Source organism: Nylanderia fulva, unplaced genomic scaffold (genome assembly GCF_048542155.1).
Source record: "Nylanderia fulva isolate GAGA-0341 unplaced genomic scaffold, ASM4854215v1 Scaffold48, whole genome shotgun sequence".
Lineage (NCBI taxonomy): Eukaryota > Metazoa > Arthropoda > Insecta > Hymenoptera > Formicidae > Nylanderia > Nylanderia fulva.
Genome location: NW_028190565.1, coordinates 612,347 through 627,684, shown reverse-complemented (window position 1 = coordinate 627,684; position 15,338 = coordinate 612,347). Strand labels below are relative to the sequence as shown.

At 32.8% G+C, this 15,338-nt stretch overlaps 3 protein-coding genes across 5 annotated transcripts; 2 read left to right on the top strand and 1 right to left on the bottom strand.

The window, feature by feature from the left end:
* Positions 1–138: 138 nt before the first annotated feature.
* On the bottom strand, positions 139–3,563 carry fzy (cell division cycle 20 protein fzy). The gene is made up of 8 exons (XM_029312689.2): positions 3,384–3,563; positions 3,146–3,285; positions 2,609–2,745; positions 2,443–2,531; positions 2,056–2,341; positions 1,672–1,969; positions 1,099–1,409; positions 139–886 (listed from the first exon to the last, which is right to left on the bottom strand). The coding sequence occupies exons 2-8, from the start codon at positions 3,256–3,258 to the stop codon at positions 555–557; spliced, it is 1,566 nt and encodes a 521-aa protein (XP_029168522.1). The 5' UTR covers positions 3,259–3,285; positions 3,384–3,563; the 3' UTR covers positions 139–554.
* Positions 3,564–4,321: 758 nt separating this feature from the next.
* On the top strand, positions 4,322–10,594 carry LOC114938699 (Son RNA binding protein). 3 transcript variants are annotated; one of them, XM_029312740.2, is made up of 14 exons: positions 4,323–4,543; positions 4,823–5,131; positions 5,346–5,684; positions 6,145–6,460; positions 6,544–6,816; positions 6,898–7,049; positions 7,133–7,278; positions 7,373–7,481; positions 7,575–7,732; positions 7,853–7,963; positions 8,052–8,165; positions 9,722–9,950; positions 10,110–10,225; positions 10,323–10,594. In XM_029312740.2, exons 2-14 carry the CDS (start codon positions 4,837–4,839, stop codon positions 10,434–10,436), a joined length of 2,472 nt encoding a protein of 823 aa, XP_029168573.1. In that variant the 5' UTR covers positions 4,323–4,543; positions 4,823–4,836; the 3' UTR covers positions 10,437–10,594. The 3 variants fall into 3 exon arrangements, with proteins under 3 accessions (XP_029168574.1, XP_029168576.1, XP_029168573.1); XM_029312741.2 differs by lacking the exons at positions 10,110–10,225; positions 10,323–10,594 and adding an exon at positions 9,362–9,425 and having other exon boundaries at positions 4,322–4,543; positions 9,722–9,783; XM_029312743.2 differs by lacking the exons at positions 9,722–9,950; positions 10,110–10,225; positions 10,323–10,594 and adding an exon at positions 9,216–9,425 and having other exon boundaries at positions 4,322–4,543.
* Positions 10,595–11,149: 555 nt separating this feature from the next.
* On the top strand, positions 11,150–15,225 carry Prp6 (pre-mRNA processing factor 6). Its single transcript, XM_029312791.2, has 9 exons — positions 11,150–11,276; positions 11,385–11,444; positions 11,532–11,658; positions 11,996–12,546; positions 12,626–13,406; positions 13,546–13,761; positions 13,972–14,313; positions 14,403–14,746; positions 14,853–15,225. The coding sequence occupies exons 1-9, from the start codon at positions 11,182–11,184 to the stop codon at positions 15,130–15,132; spliced, it is 2,796 nt and encodes a 931-aa protein (XP_029168624.1). The 5' UTR covers positions 11,150–11,181; the 3' UTR covers positions 15,133–15,225.
* Positions 15,226–15,338: the final 113 nt, after the last annotated feature.

The following is a 15,338-nucleotide window of genomic DNA, read 5'->3' as shown; positions in this document are numbered from 1 at the left end:
AATATCCATAATCTAAAATATCTAATAAAATTTTTTAGATTAGGATTATGATATTTTTCAAGATTATTAATAATAAGATAATAATTCGATATAAAAAGTGTACTACAAAATAATATAGGAAAATAGGCTTTTACTTAGTATGCATAAAAAACTTTATTTATTCCTATTTATAATTATCAAGCTAAAGATTATATCTTGTGTAAAACCTAAATGTTTGCATCATACAATTTGGAGATTTAATCCACTGACAAAGCTTCTTTGTATTTTATTTCGATAATATCCATTTAGACTTAATTTTTTCACTTATCGTACATAGCCGAATGTAAGCTGGTATCTCCTGAATCTCCTGATATGAAATGCTAACATTAATCTATATGTCTCTGTATAAAACAGATTAGTCAATTGATGTGTTATAAATGTTTTTTTTTGTATCTGACAATGTTCAACAACGTTAATGTATCTCTTTTTATATTACATGCTCCGCGATCGCACATATACAATTAGTTATTGAAAATAAATACTGAAAAAATAATCGCGCGCTTCGCGATACGTTTTTATCGAATCGATTGCTTAAGTCTAGATGCGACCGATTTTATCTCACTAGGTTCTTTCTTTTTTTTTTGTGGATCCATTTGGAAGCATTTCCACAGCCTTAACGTTTCATCGGCACCTGCGCTAAGTACCGTGGTTCCATCCGGAGACATGGCTAAGTGTAAAACGCGACTGGTGTGTCCTATAAGGTCTGCGACTTTCGTCATCATCGGATATTTCCAGATTGTCAATTGATTTTGCGCGTATCCATGGCCTGAGATGATCTCTTTGTAATTTGTAGACCACAATAGAGCACAAACCTGAGATTTTGTATCTATTGTATTTAAACAAGTACCTGCAGCAAAAAAATCAAATTAATTTATATTTTTATTGTGTTCCACTCTATTATTTCGTTTTATAGGTATATATTATTTTATATATTTTATACAGATATACAATTATATTTTTCTTTTACGTACTATTACAATATATTTTTGTTGATTTTACTATATACATTTCTATTTACTATAATCCCCAAATTATAGCATGTATCTCTGCATAGCTTACCTGTGTAGATATTCCAAAATCTAATTCTCCGATCAGCAGTACCGCCACCGCTTGCGAGTATGTTGGTTTGCCAGGGGCACCAAGCAAGCGCTTTTACAGCAGCTTGATGTTGATTAAACGAATAAATAGATTGAGAATTATTTCGACTGTTGATCGACGGCCAGATTTGCAGCATGTTATCGTTGCCACCGCTGGCCAAATACTGTCCATCGGGTGACCATTTTAAGCCACATACTTCCTGAGCGTGTGCGTTTATAGTCGAGATCAAATGATCCCGTTGTCTGACATCATGATGTACTATTTTACCTGATCTATGAAATAAATAGCTTTAATTATATGAATTCAAATTTTGTTTCAATTACAATTTGAATTAGAATTTATTTTTATTAATGATAAGAGAGATCTTCAATGAATATTATGCTTAAATCTTAAATTATAGTCAATTTATCAAAAATTGATGATTATAAAGAATCATTTCTGATGTTTATAAAAATCGACTAATTACTTTAAAAAATCATTCAATTATTTTTGTAACAAAGTTTTAAAGAATAACGGCAGTCAAGTCGACACTACCTGCTTCCACTTGATAATATATGAGAGTTCCAGGCAAGAGAACCGACTCTGGACGCGTGTCCATCCATAGTGCGCATTCTCCTCATTTCATTACAGTCCCATAGTTCTGTATTTCCTGCTGTGGTGCCAATTGCTAGATATGGACCTTCTTCAACCCATGCAACGGAGCATACATAGTCATTCGTGTCCAATTCGAATAATTGTTCTATTGTTCCAGTCTCAGCGTTCCATAAGTATACATTGGAACCCAATGCTACAGCCAATATATTACTGCTACACCAATCCACCAAGTTTAAATCTATAAAACATGAAATGTTTATTCAATTATTTTTTGTATTAGGTGAATAAGTGCTAAAAGAGTGAATATAATACTATATTACTCACAATAATCGTCAATGATTTCTGGCGCATCCAATATCCTGTCAGCAGCTTGTGGTATATATCTTGTAGAAGCTCTAACACTAGCTGGTGTTTTAGTTTGACTGTACAAAACTTTGAGAGGATTTTGATATCCTTCTGGCGGCGCTGGTGCTTTCACCTGATAAGATAAAATTCTTGCATTATTGATGTCACCAACATTAAGATTCTCTCCTATGAGACGCTGCATCTCTTGTTTCGAAGAATCAAAGTTTGTTTTATCTCCATTCTGTTCTGCATTGTGTTGAAGAATCTAAAACATAAAAAAATTATTTATGTTTTAAACTAAGTGCTACAAAATTACAATGCATTAAATTAATTAAATGAATTAAATTAAATATAATTTTTTCATACCTTAAAATGGCTCAATTCGAAATTGGTTGTGGATCTTGACGGTATAAATCTATCACCGCCATTGGGAGTTTTAGCTGGAGTGACACGACCTGTTTCATTATAAAAATGTTTTATTAAAAATATCATATTCTCTATTAATTGCACATATTAGTATATATTATCTTACTTGGAGATTTCTTTGTGCCTTTAGAGGGAGTTTTCTTGCTTTTGCTATCGTTCCTCTTCGTCGGAGTTTTTCCTGATGCACTACTTGTAAAGGAACTGCTCTTAACATTCTTTGACGAGTTCAAACTAAGATTGATACTGAAACATGTACAATATAGATTTGTATATTAAAACCATATTCAGGATGCAATATAAAAACTGTAAAATGTAAACTGTTTAATGTATAGTATACTATAATGTAATTTAACTTAATTGTAATTTAATTTTATTAGGTTAATATATTTATTACATTAGAAAAAAAAAAATATAAAATAATAGATAGCAGTAAATGGAATAGATGAATGAACGTGAGTAGAAAAAATTGTAAATCAAGTCCCTTTCTTGGTGAGAAGGTGAAATAAACTTTATATTAAAACTATATTCATTATTAAATAAAGTCAATAATTTTATATCTCCGAATCCGAAATAAATTTGGACGACATTCAATCAAAACGTAAATAACGGATCAACGCAACCACATTCTGGTAGATTATTTTACCTCAAGTTCGATGTCTCCATGCATTTTTTCTGCCATCGCGGTATAGGACCCTTGATAGCTTCGTCCATTCTAGTCAGATTGTTGAGTTCCTTCATAAATCTTAGGTGTGACATAATCGAAATGCGTGCAGCCTCGCGTTGCTGAAAAAAAAATCCGTCCAAAATAGAGAACGAAAATAAGGTCGCCAAAGGAGACGCCGCGGTGAAAAATAAATCGAGGAAGAATTAGCCAGGAATACCTCTTCGTAGACGAGTGCTTCACCAGCTTCGGCGTTAAATATACGTTGCACAAATCTTCGACGTGGAATTCCGAGGAAAGCACGTTACGAAGCAGCGAACACCTCAAATGAGTGATTTAAATGGACTGAGAAGGAAGTTTCAAAAGACCGTTGGCTTTTAAACGCCGTCCATTTCCTGCCGCTTTTTCCTGCCCAGATGTCGCTGCGCGCTTCCGTGCGAAAAGTCCCTAGATATCCCATTTTGGCTCCAACACGCGGCTCGTTTAAATTATATATTTGTTTTAATTATATAAAATCAGTATCTTTTTATATTTACGCTTTATATTTATTTTATTCACATATATGCTTTTATAACAATATTTATTATTAGTATTTTTTATATTTATTATTAGTTTTAATATTATTATATTTTTAATATTATTATACTATTATTATTATTATAGTTTTAATATTATTATAGTTTTAATATTATTATATTTTTAATATTATTATACTATTATTATTTTTTATAGTATTAATAATGTGTTTGTTTTTTAATAAAAATGGATGACGTGCTGTAGCAAATAATTTTATAAGTTTATAAATAAACAAATGGGACAAAATTTGTAAAATAAATCTTGTAAAAATATTTGCAAAAACTGTATAATTTTTAGCTTTTTCTTCGATTTTTGCAGTCATTCTACACTAATTCTCGTTTAAAAGTGCATGTAATGTACACATATATCACAAAAGTGTGCACTCTGTACACTTTTTGACGTCATTTTGGCTCCAATGTGACAGCAGGGTTGGCGTGACGTGCGACGTAATAGCTATGGAATGCAAAGTTACTAGATAAACATCTAGTGACTTTAATGGAGTGCGGTGCGCAGCGCGGCGCGCAGGTTAGAAGTGGGGGTGGGTGAGATGGCGCAAAGTAGGAAGGAGTGGGGAGAATGGAATGCGGCGTGGAGGTGGAAGGAAGGTCGCGGCTAGCGCGTCACGATGGCGCATTATTAATTATTTATTTCGATCACTTTGATTGATTCGATTGTGTGTTTTAATAAAATCTTATCATAATATTGTTTTAATTCGCGCATACAATGTCCAATAAAACAATCTTTCGTCTTAGATTCTGAAATATTGCTAAAGTTACTAAAAAACAAGCTCTTGAATAATAAAAGGTAACTCGAATAAAAATTGACGCCAATTTAGAATATAGAATTATAATAATATATATTATATTAAAATAATATAAAATGAAATATATTTATGTCAAATTCCTTAAGGCGGTTCCCAAGTGATTTGTCAAATACTTGCGAGATGTGGCTTGCGATTGTATATATATATATATATATATATATGTGTCCAAGCATACGTTTAGGCTAGGTTAACATCGATTTCATTGATCAGTTATTCATGTAAAGCTTGACGTAAAGTTTGTTGTTGTATTTTACTGGTAGAGAACTCGCTCGCGATGACAGATTTATTCAACATCGCCAATCTCATCACAACTGTCGGCGTCGACGGCGTAAAGATCAAGCCGGAGCCCGGATTACCTGAAAAATCGTCCAACGAGATTCTGACGGAGCTCTTCAGCACCTTTGACGCACCGGAGGACGGCGTCGCTTCGCCCGAGAACAGCGATCAGCAAGTCCCGAATGGCAGCGCCAAAGCCACCAAGAAGAGAAAGAAGAAACACAAGCACAAGGAAAAGAAACACAAGAAGAAATCGAGGCACAATTCCTCGGACAGTACCAGCGATGCAGAAGGTAATAAAACTTAAATTATATTTAATATATTTATTATATTATATATATATATATATATATATATATATATATATATAATATATATATTTATTGGAGTTAAAAAGATAAACTCTGAAGTAGCACAGCCAGTTCAACTAAAAAGAAATTTAATAATGATGCGTGTGATTATTCATTGTAACAGCACTGTAATTTGATACTTCTGTCCTTCAATTAGGTGTAAAGAAAAAGAAGAAACACAAGAAAAGATCAAAACGGAGACGCGAATCTGTTTCGAGCAAGTCGTCGGAATCTAGTGAGATTAAAGTTAAACTGACAAAACTGAACGATGACATGAATCTTGGAAGTATAAATGATGAAGAATCAAAGATGTTTGACATTATGTCGAAAAAAGATAGCATTAATGAGGTGACAAAATTTGAGAACCAGATGTATATAAACAAAGATTCAGATATCGTTGATAAAATTGTAGATGGTTCTGGTAGTCCTCAATTACCACCTATATTAAAGAAGATGGAAGACGAATTTGATGAGCCAATAATGCCTAAACTTCTTGGTTTGTATTTGTTAGAATTTGTTAATAGTCTCCATTGTTGATTGTATTATACTTTGGGGCGCGTGCTTGTTCGATTGTTAATGTTTTGCCAATATCGCGGATCGGGAGAGGATATTTTATCCGAAAATATTAATTTAGGGTGTAAAGTATATTGTATTTCACTGCATTTATTCGTGTTACAAAGAATACAAACTTTTTACATGTTAGTCGCTTATTTGTTTATTTATTGTTTTGTGTCACCGGTCGCGATATTCTTAACACACGTCGCTTGTAATTTTAATTTTTATTTCGTTTATATTTTTTTTTTTCATATATATTTTATTTTGTATATATTCTTATTTTGTATATATTTTATATGCTTGTGGCATTTATCGCCACAATACTATTAAAAAATAATTTTTAAAGTAATATATATAAAGGAAAGCAAGAACATATAAATAATATATCTTTTCATAAATAGAAAAACCAAAGCAGCCTTCTCAAGGAAAAATATTAATAAAGGATCTCAAAAACAGTACTGTTTATAGTGAAACAGTTAAAGAGATAGAAAATAAGCAAAAGGCAAAAGCTGCAAGAATGGAAGATGGCGAACTGTCTGACAGCAGTAGTGATGATAATAGGACACCTACTCTAAGTCCTCCTCCAGTTCATGGCAGGTCTCCATCGTTCAGTCCAAGTAGAGAAAAGCTAAGAAGCAGAATGTATAGTCCATCAAAAAAGTCATTCCCTTCAAAGAATGATCTTAGATTAGTTTTAAGAGAGAAGGAGAAGAAAAGGTGAGAAAAATAACACTTATATTTAAATTTATAATTAAAAAAACTTATATATGAATAATAACACATCACAATTTTAATTACAGAAGTGTAAGAAAAAGGGATACTAAAAGAAGTAGGAGTTGCCATTCTCAAGACAGAAAGAGATCGAGATCACGAACGCGACACGATTCGCATCGCAGTAGGAGCGGTGGAAGAGAAAAACAGAGAGACAGGAGCAAAGAAAGGCGTGACAGTGATAAAAATGATGAGAGACGTGATTCGGGCAGGAGCAGAGAGAGGCGTAGACATAGAAGTCGCAGTGAAAACAGAAATAGAGACAAGAATACGCGAGGCCGAAGTAGAAGCAGAGAAAGAAAGTTAGAATTGCATTAAATTACTTTATAGAAATAAAGCGTGTATTATTTGTGTTTCTCGAATTTATGACATTAATTTTTTAGAGAACGAATAGAGATTGATAAGAAGAAATTGTTAGAAATTGCTAGGAGGAATGCTATAAATATGATTAAACAAGGAACTCTCCCTTTAGCTCAACAAGATAAAGCTATCGCTGCCATACAATCTGGTGGAAAAACAGTGGAAGAACTTACAGGTAATTTTTATTTAGTTTAAATTAAGATTTTATTATAGTAATTATATATGGCAATTGTATGTGTAATTAATTATAAATTTCAGATTTTTGTAAATCATTATCAAAATCTGAAGAATTAGGTGAACTATCTAGTATTTCTTCTGAAGGTGAAGAAAGTGAATCTGAAAAAGGGTTTCATCATCCTTTTCTTCTAAAAGAAAGACCCAGTTCTATTATAATGAATATTAGAGTTAGTATAAATCCCCATACGTGTATTGTATGTCATTAATTATCTCATTTTGTAAATATGTACAATTTACACAACAATTTATTTCTTTATTCAGGATGCGAAACAGTTGCCAACAAAAACGTTTCAAGAAAAAACAGCTGAGACTTCAAATCAGTTACGACTGCAATTTCCTGTCTCCAGTGGACAACATCATAGAAGGAGTGGTAAAGAGATTTTTAAGATACAGAGCTCGTAATTTTAATAATTATTCTGATGCACCCATGTGATATTGTTGTGTAATTTTTTTTTTTTTCCAGAAAACGAATGGGTGCCTGTTACACCAAAGAAACCAGAACCAAAAAAATTATTTGTACCAGCTTCAAGTGAGCCACCAGCCATAATGCCACCACTTCCTGTGCCAGAACCAGTTCCTCCTCTACAGCCTGTGCAAACTGTTTTTCCTACAGTGACAAAGGTAAAATAAAAGAATGAATAATAAATAATTCACATCTAATATACACAATTGCATAAAATATATAATTAATAATGAAATAAGATTGTAGATAAGATTTATGAGCAATTTTACTGATTACAGTCTGTAGACATTGGTTCTATAGTGTCTGAAAGACTAGCTGCTATGAGAAAATTAACAGAAAATCCCAATGATGTAGGTGCTTTGAATGCAATGCATCGAGCACAAAACGAGGTAAAAGAAACAATATAGAAATTGTCATAAAATAATATATATACATATATTATTGTGTGTTGTATATCATATTCTATTTATAACATAGATGAGAACTTGGGCTGAAAGTAAGCAGATACCAGGTCAGTTTACTGGTAGTACAGGAGTTAGAGTACTCACACCTGCTGAACTGTCCTCAGGTTATCAAGCTTGGGCACGTAAGGTAAAATTATTATTATGAGTTTTATCTTATTCTATGAAAAACCTGTTCCTAGGAACCTAATACCAAAGTTTCCCGATGCATTATCAAATCAAATATAATCATTGTTATGTTATTCTGCAAAATTTCTTTCATATATTTATAACAATGATATTTAATTAAATGTGTAATTTTAAAGTCTGTTATTATAATTGAAATTATCATTAAGAAAATTATCATTGAAAAATATTTCATATGTGATATGTAAATGCATCTTTCTCCTTCAAATCCTTATTAAGATTCCTCTTTCTTTCTAAACAATGTCAAACAGGTCTAATATACATTATAGTAATACTAATGTAAATCAAGAGTCACTAAATTAAGAGTTGGTTACTGTGTATTTAAAAATGAAAAGACCTGACCTACCATTGTTTAGTAATACATCATTAACACACTGATATTGCCTGTAACAAGTTTTCAGGCACAGTCTCTGCTAGGATCAATAAAAAGTTAATGTTGATTTTAATGGAGACTGTGTTGTAGGCACAGACTATTTCTTATGTAGAAGTGGATTCTGTGCCTGCATGGACACAGGAGCATTATAATTTCAATGCAAATTGCAAAATCTGCAAGATTATAATTTTAGAACCTTGTTATACAAAAGTTTATCTTATTTTAAAAAGATTATTATAATGAGTAATATTTATTTTAAAACATATATATTTTTTATATATTAACCCTCAGTTACCACTCATTTTTGGCCACCCTATTTTACCACTCATGGGTTAGAATAACCCAGAGTCTTCTTTTGTTTATATTTCTGGATCTAATGAAGCTATTTTGAAGTATTTTTTTTTTCAATCGATACGCCAGACAGTAAGAAAAAAGAATATATCGGTACAAATGTCACCAGATTTCTTCGACTCGAAATATTTGAGAAAAAATGAAAAGTGTTCTTTTAAAATTTCAAAAAAATCATTTTTGATATGGGTTAACATAATCCAGAGAGGTAACTGAGGGTTAATTTAAAAAAATATACATCCAGTAATATTATATCAATCAATAAATTTTCAGTAGGCAAGTATTGAGATAATGAGCTCTTGTGAGATTATTGCTAATTATCATCAGCTTCCTACTATAGGATTTCACCAGAAGCCGATATATTTAATAAAGCTGGGATATTTAGCATTAGTCTGCATCCACCTGAGGGTTTGTTACAGGCACATAGCTACATCAGAAAAGAAACAACTTCGGCAGCCTGATGCAGAGATTATTATTCATTAGGTAAGTATTCTTATGCAAATTGTATAATACAGATTATTGTACTTCCAACATTATACATATATACAGATGACGACTTTAAATCACTGAAAGGAGATAATGAAATATATGTCCATCTCTCCTCAACGAGTTTATTTATTTAAAATGTCATATATAATGTGCACGTTCCTTGTAGCAGTTATATTGAATGTATTCCAAAGAACGTGGACTATAACTTTCACAAAACCATATGTTGATGTAATATATACATGCAATGATGTGACAGATGTGTTATTTTTTTAATTCAATAAACTATTTAGGATCAATTAGTATCAGCACAGCCTGTGTCAGGTGGGATGGGTATGGCACTGCTGCAAAAGATGGGTTGGCGACCAGGTGAGGGTCTAGGCAAAAACAAGGAAGGGGCCTTGGAACCGTTACAACTAGAAGTTAAATTGGACAAGCGAGGACTAGTATCTGAGCAAGATATTGGACAGAAGATTGGCAAAACACTAAAGCCTATAGTGCCAGCTGTCAAGACATTGGAAGGTATATTTTTGAGCATGTCCAATAATATTTTGTAATATATTATTCACATTTCAGAGAGAGAATGTGTATCTATTTTAATTTTTTTTAATGAAAATAAAACATTTTTAGCAAAAATGTATTTTAAATTAAATATATCTATTTGCAACAACTTTATTCTAGGCAAACATCCAGTGTCACTTTTGGGTGAATATTGTTCAAAAAAGAAGCTCGGTGCTCCAGTTTATGAGTTATGCTTTGAATGTGGACCAGATCACCGAAAGAATTTCCTCTTTAAAGTGAGTGTTATTTACATGGCTTTTTATATTTTACAAGAATATATACATATTAATTTAATTTTTATTATTTATTTAATTACTTTAATATATTTTATAGGTAAAAGTAAATGGCATCGAGTACAAGCCAAGTGTTGCAAGTCCTAACAAAAAACAAGCAAAAGCAGAAGCAGCACAGATATGTCTACAGAGTTTAGGTTTATTACCTTCTTGATTGTATGAGCTATAATTGTATGAAGAGATTGTAAATTAATCTCCTTGTTACATAACTTCATTTTTCATCAAGAAAGTAATAACGTATATAATATTCTATAAATTATAATTTTACACATTGATATTGTACAAATAATATCATAAAAAATGAAATAATTACCAACTGTTTATTTCTTACAATCAAGCATTAAACTATTTATTAGTTTAATGATTAACATTTACATTATAGTGCAATAAAATGTCTATAACTATATATATATATATATATAATTATAGACAAGTTATACTAATTTTGAAATTATATTGACGAAATTAGAAGTACAGTGCCAAAACAAGATTTATGAATTGTTCTTTTAAAATATTTATTACATCAGTAATGCAATATCGAAATATGTAATATAATGTATTTATAATTGTCTTGCATAAATCTAACTAGTTTTAGAACTTAATTAAGTGTCACTATTACGTTCAATATATTTCTATATTGCACAATAACGATTTTCTTCTGAAATATCAAGCTATTATATTGTAAATAAAATAGGAATTTTTTAAAAAAATTGTCCATTTTATTTATTTATATATATATATATTTATAATATATATATATATATATTCTCTATATTTTATATTCATAATATTTTATATAAAATAAAATTGATACCTTTACGGGCTAAGGCGGTTCTTTACATGTATCAAACGTTACGGTGTAAACTAGGCCTAAGTTCCCGGAACTGTCAACATTCAACATGGCGGTTCCCTCGGTTTCGTTAAATACTCGAAATAAAAAGCACTTTTTAGGTGTACCGGCACCTTTGGGATATGTCGCCGGTGTGGGCAGAGGGTAAGTCTTTCAATGTATAATAAATAATAATAAATATTCGTAACAACTGTGTGTAACTACAGCACTCGAGACGCAAATGTAAAGTTAACCTTTCTTTTCCCTTCGCAGAGCTACAGGATTTACAACACGGTCTGATATCGGTCCAGCTCGAGATGCTAATGATGTTTCGTAAGTAGAAAAATATATTCCTGCTTAGAAGTTAACTGGACATTCTCTTAAAAATTATTTATACATTATCGTTTATTCCGAATGCAGAGATGATAGACACGCTCCACCGACGAAACGTACAAAGAAGAAGGAGGAAGAGGAAGAAGACGAAGAAGATCTGAATGATTCAAATTATGATGAATTTTCAGGATATGGAGGTTCCTTATTTAGTAAGGTGAGTAAGATTTTTTTTAAAGACTTAAATCTACCTGTGAGGTCGAAAAAAACATGTATTTTTAGGATTTTTTTTTTAAACTGACATTTTTTTAAATAAATAGTACATTTAGTATTTTTTTATTGCAAAATATAAATAAATAAAGAAGGTATCAGTGATTTCTTGAAGAGTATTTTTCTTTTTTTAAGTTTCTTGCAGTGACCACTATAGCTTTTTGAGTTTGTTCATTCGAATGTATTCAATTGAATGTTTAAACATTTATTTTAAAAAATCTCAGTTGTTTTTTTAAATTCCTAAATGAGATGTTGGAGATAATAATATTTCAATAATATATCAGGATCCTTATGATAAAGATGACGAAGAAGCAGATGCAATCTATGAAGCTATCGACAAACGTATGGATGAAAAACGTAAGGAATACAGAGAAAAACGCCTCAGGGAAGAGTTGGAACGTTATCGTCAAGAACGTCCCAAGATTCAACAGCAATTCTCAGACTTGAAGAGAGAATTGGTTAATGTGTCTGAAGACGAATGGAAAAACGTTCCCGAGGTGGGGGATGCTAGAAACCGTAAACAGCGTAATCCAAGAGCAGAGAAATTCACCCCATTGCCAGATTCTGTCTTGGCAAGAAATTTAGGTGGTGAAACGTCCACTAGCATTGATCCATCCAGCGGTTTGGCCTCTATGATGCCAGGTGTGGCAACACCGGGTATGCTAACACCTACAGGAGATCTTGATCTCAGAAAGATTGGTCAAGCTAGAAATACATTGATGAATGTCAAGTTGAATCAAGTTTCCGATTCTGTGGAAGGCCAAACTGTGGTTGATCCAAAAGGATACCTTACAGACTTGCAAAGCATGATTCCTACTTATGGCGGTGACATAAAGTAAGTGTGTGTCATTAAAAATTTAATCTTAACATATAAATGTACATTCTTATCGCAATTTTCTCTTATTTTTTGACAGTGATATAAAAAAGGCCAGATTATTATTAAAATCCGTGAGAGAGACCAATCCCAATCATCCCCCTGCATGGATCGCGTCCGCGCGTTTGGAAGAAGTGACAGGCAAGGTTCAAGCCGCAAGAAATTTGATAATGAAGGGCTGCGAAGTGAATCCCACCTCTGAAGATTTGTGGTTGGAAGCTGCGAGATTGCAACCACCAGACACGGCGAAGGCGGTGATAGCGCAATCGGTGCGACACATTCCCACTTCCGTCAGAATCTGGATAAAGGCCGCGGATTTGGAGACGGAGGTAAAAGCGAAAAGAAGAGTGTATCGAAAGGCCCTGGAACATATCCCAAATTCGGTGCGATTGTGGAAAGCTGCCGTCGAGTTGGAGGAGCCCGAGGACGCGCGTATCTTACTCAGTCGTGCGGTTGAATGCTGTCCGACTAGTGTTGATTTATGGCTCGCTCTCGCCAGATTGGAGACCTACGACAATGCGAGAAAAGTCTTGAACAAGGCTAGAGAAAACATCCCAACAGATAGACAGATTTGGACTACCGCAGCGAAATTGGAAGAGGCAAACGGGAATAAGCACATGGTGGAGAAGATTATCGATCGTGCTATATCTTCGTTGAGCGCGAACGGAGTAGAGATCAATCGGGAACACTGGTTTAAGGAAGCTATGGAGGCTGAGAAGGCAGGAGCGGTGCATTGTTGTCAAGTTATCGTCAAGGCCATTATCAGTTTTGGAGTGGAAGAAGAGGATAGAAAGCATACTTGGATGGAAGATGCGGAAACTGTAAGGTTTCGTTTATTGTTTGTCTGTATAATGGAAATGATACTTTAAAATTAATGTCTATATATACAAATTATATATATTATATACAATAATAATTATATATATAATATACAATAATATATATAAAATTTTGTTGCAGTGTGCCCAACAAGGAGCATTGGAATGTGCGAGAGCTGTCTACGCATACGCATTAACGACATTTCCTAGTAAGAAATCAATTTGGCTGCGTGCAGCTTATTTTGAAAAGACATACGGTACGCGAGAATCTTTGGAAACTTTGTTACAAAGAGCAGTTGCTCATTGTCCCAAGAGCGAAGTGCTCTGGCTGATGGGTGCCAAATCCAAGTGGCTAGCTGTGAGTACATTTATGTATAAAATTTTATATTTTATTTTATAATTATATATATATATATATATATATATATGTATGTATATATATATATATATATATATATATATATATATATATTATATTTATAAAAAATATATAAAATTTATAAAATATGTAAAGAATTCGAGATTGCTCTTTATTAACTTTTTTCCTTAATTTCTTCTTTTATTTCAGGGTGACGTGCCAGCAGCCAGAGGTATCTTATCCCTCGCGTTTCAAGCTAATCCAAATTCCGAAGAGATTTGGCTGGCGGCAGTGAAGCTCGAGTCCGAAAACTCGGAGTACGAAAGAGCTCGACGTTTATTGGCAAAGGCTAGAGCATCCGCTCCGACGCCGAGGGTGATGATGAAGAGCGCCAAGCTGGAATGGGCTCTTAATAATTTGGATGCGGCGTTGCGTCTACTGAAGGAAGCTCTCGAAGCTTTCGACGACTTCCCTAAATTGTGGCTAATGAAAGGTCAAATCGAGGAACAGCAGGGTTACCTAGATAAGGCGATAGACACGTATAATCAAGCGGTAAGTGAATTCTTTTTTTGTACTGATTTAATTAAAATAAAAGTATCATCTCTCTTTATAGATTAAATATATTTATATATTAAATACAGATCAAGAAATGTCCAAATTCAATACCTCTGTGGCGTCTGCTGGCGCAATTGGAGCACAGAAGGAACCAAGTGACCAAAGCACGTTCAGTGTTGGAGAAGGCCCGACTTAAGAATCCTAAAAATGCGGAATTATGGTTGGAGGCTATAAGGAACGAATTAAAAAACGGCGGTGCGCGTGACATGGCAAATACATTAATGGCTAAGGCGTTACAAGAATGTGCTACATCGGGTCTCCTTTGGGCGGAAGCAATTTTCATGGAACCGCGACCTCAACGAAAAACTAAGAGCGTGGATGCTCTTAAAAAATGCGAACACGATCCCCACGTTCTTCTGGCAGTGTCAAAGTGAGTTGAAGTTTATTTGAAATATATAGAAGTTTATATCAAGAGTGGTCTTATGTATAGAATATATGAAAGAGTTGTGAAAATTATATAAATTTCTCTATTACAGATTATTTTGGTGTGAACATAAGATTTCAAAATGCAGAGATTGGTTTAATAGAACGGTGAAGATAGATCCGGATTTAGGAGACGCATGGGCCTATTTTTACAAATTTGAATTACTAAATGGTACCGAAGAACAGCAAGAGGATGTAAAGAAGAGGTGCATTGCCGCAGAACCTCATCACGGTGAAAATTGGTGTAAGGTTTCCAAAAATATAGTAAACTGGTGTCTGAGTATAGATCAAATTCTAATATTGGTTGCAAAAGAGCTACCCATTCCTATATAAAAATTGACATAAATCGAAGTACACTTGCAAAGTATTCATTAATGTATATTAGTAATAAGTTTGTAAATAAAACAAAAGATCAATTAATTTTAATATTTATGTTCTCAGACATATTATTAAAATATAATAATATAATTAATTTAGAATATGTAATTTTAAGCATTTAGAAATATTTTTATAATGCCATATATGCAGTATTTTGTTAA

Excerpts from the sequence above, each read along its gene's own strand:
- fzy (XM_029312689.2), bottom strand. The coding sequence starts at position 3,258 with ATGTCACACCTAAGATTTATGAAGGAACTCAACAATCTGACTAGAATG. Across the intron at positions 2,532-2,608 it reads AGGCACAAAGAAATCTCCAA|GTCGTGTCACTCCAGCTAAA; the intron begins GTAAGATAATAT and ends ATAATGAAACAG. Across the intron at positions 887-1,098 it reads ATTTTGGAATATCTACACAG|GTACTTGTTTAAATACAATA; the intron begins GTAAGCTATGCA and ends TTTTTGCTGCAG.
- LOC114938699 (XM_029312740.2), top strand. The coding sequence starts at position 4,837 with ATGACAGATTTATTCAACATCGCCAATCTCATCACAACTGTCGGCGTC. Across the intron at positions 7,050-7,132 it reads AACAGTGGAAGAACTTACAG|ATTTTTGTAAATCATTATCA; the intron begins GTAATTTTTATT and ends TATAAATTTCAG. Across the intron at positions 8,166-9,721 it reads ATCAAGCTTGGGCACGTAAG|GATCAATTAGTATCAGCACA; the intron begins GTAAAATTATTA and ends TAAACTATTTAG.
- Prp6 (XM_029312791.2), top strand. The coding sequence starts at position 11,182 with ATGGCGGTTCCCTCGGTTTCGTTAAATACTCGAAATAAAAAGCACTTT. Across the intron at positions 11,277-11,384 it reads GTCGCCGGTGTGGGCAGAGG|AGCTACAGGATTTACAACAC; the intron begins GTAAGTCTTTCA and ends TTCCCTTCGCAG. Across the intron at positions 11,659-11,995 it reads GAGGTTCCTTATTTAGTAAG|GATCCTTATGATAAAGATGA; the intron begins GTGAGTAAGATT and ends ATAATATATCAG.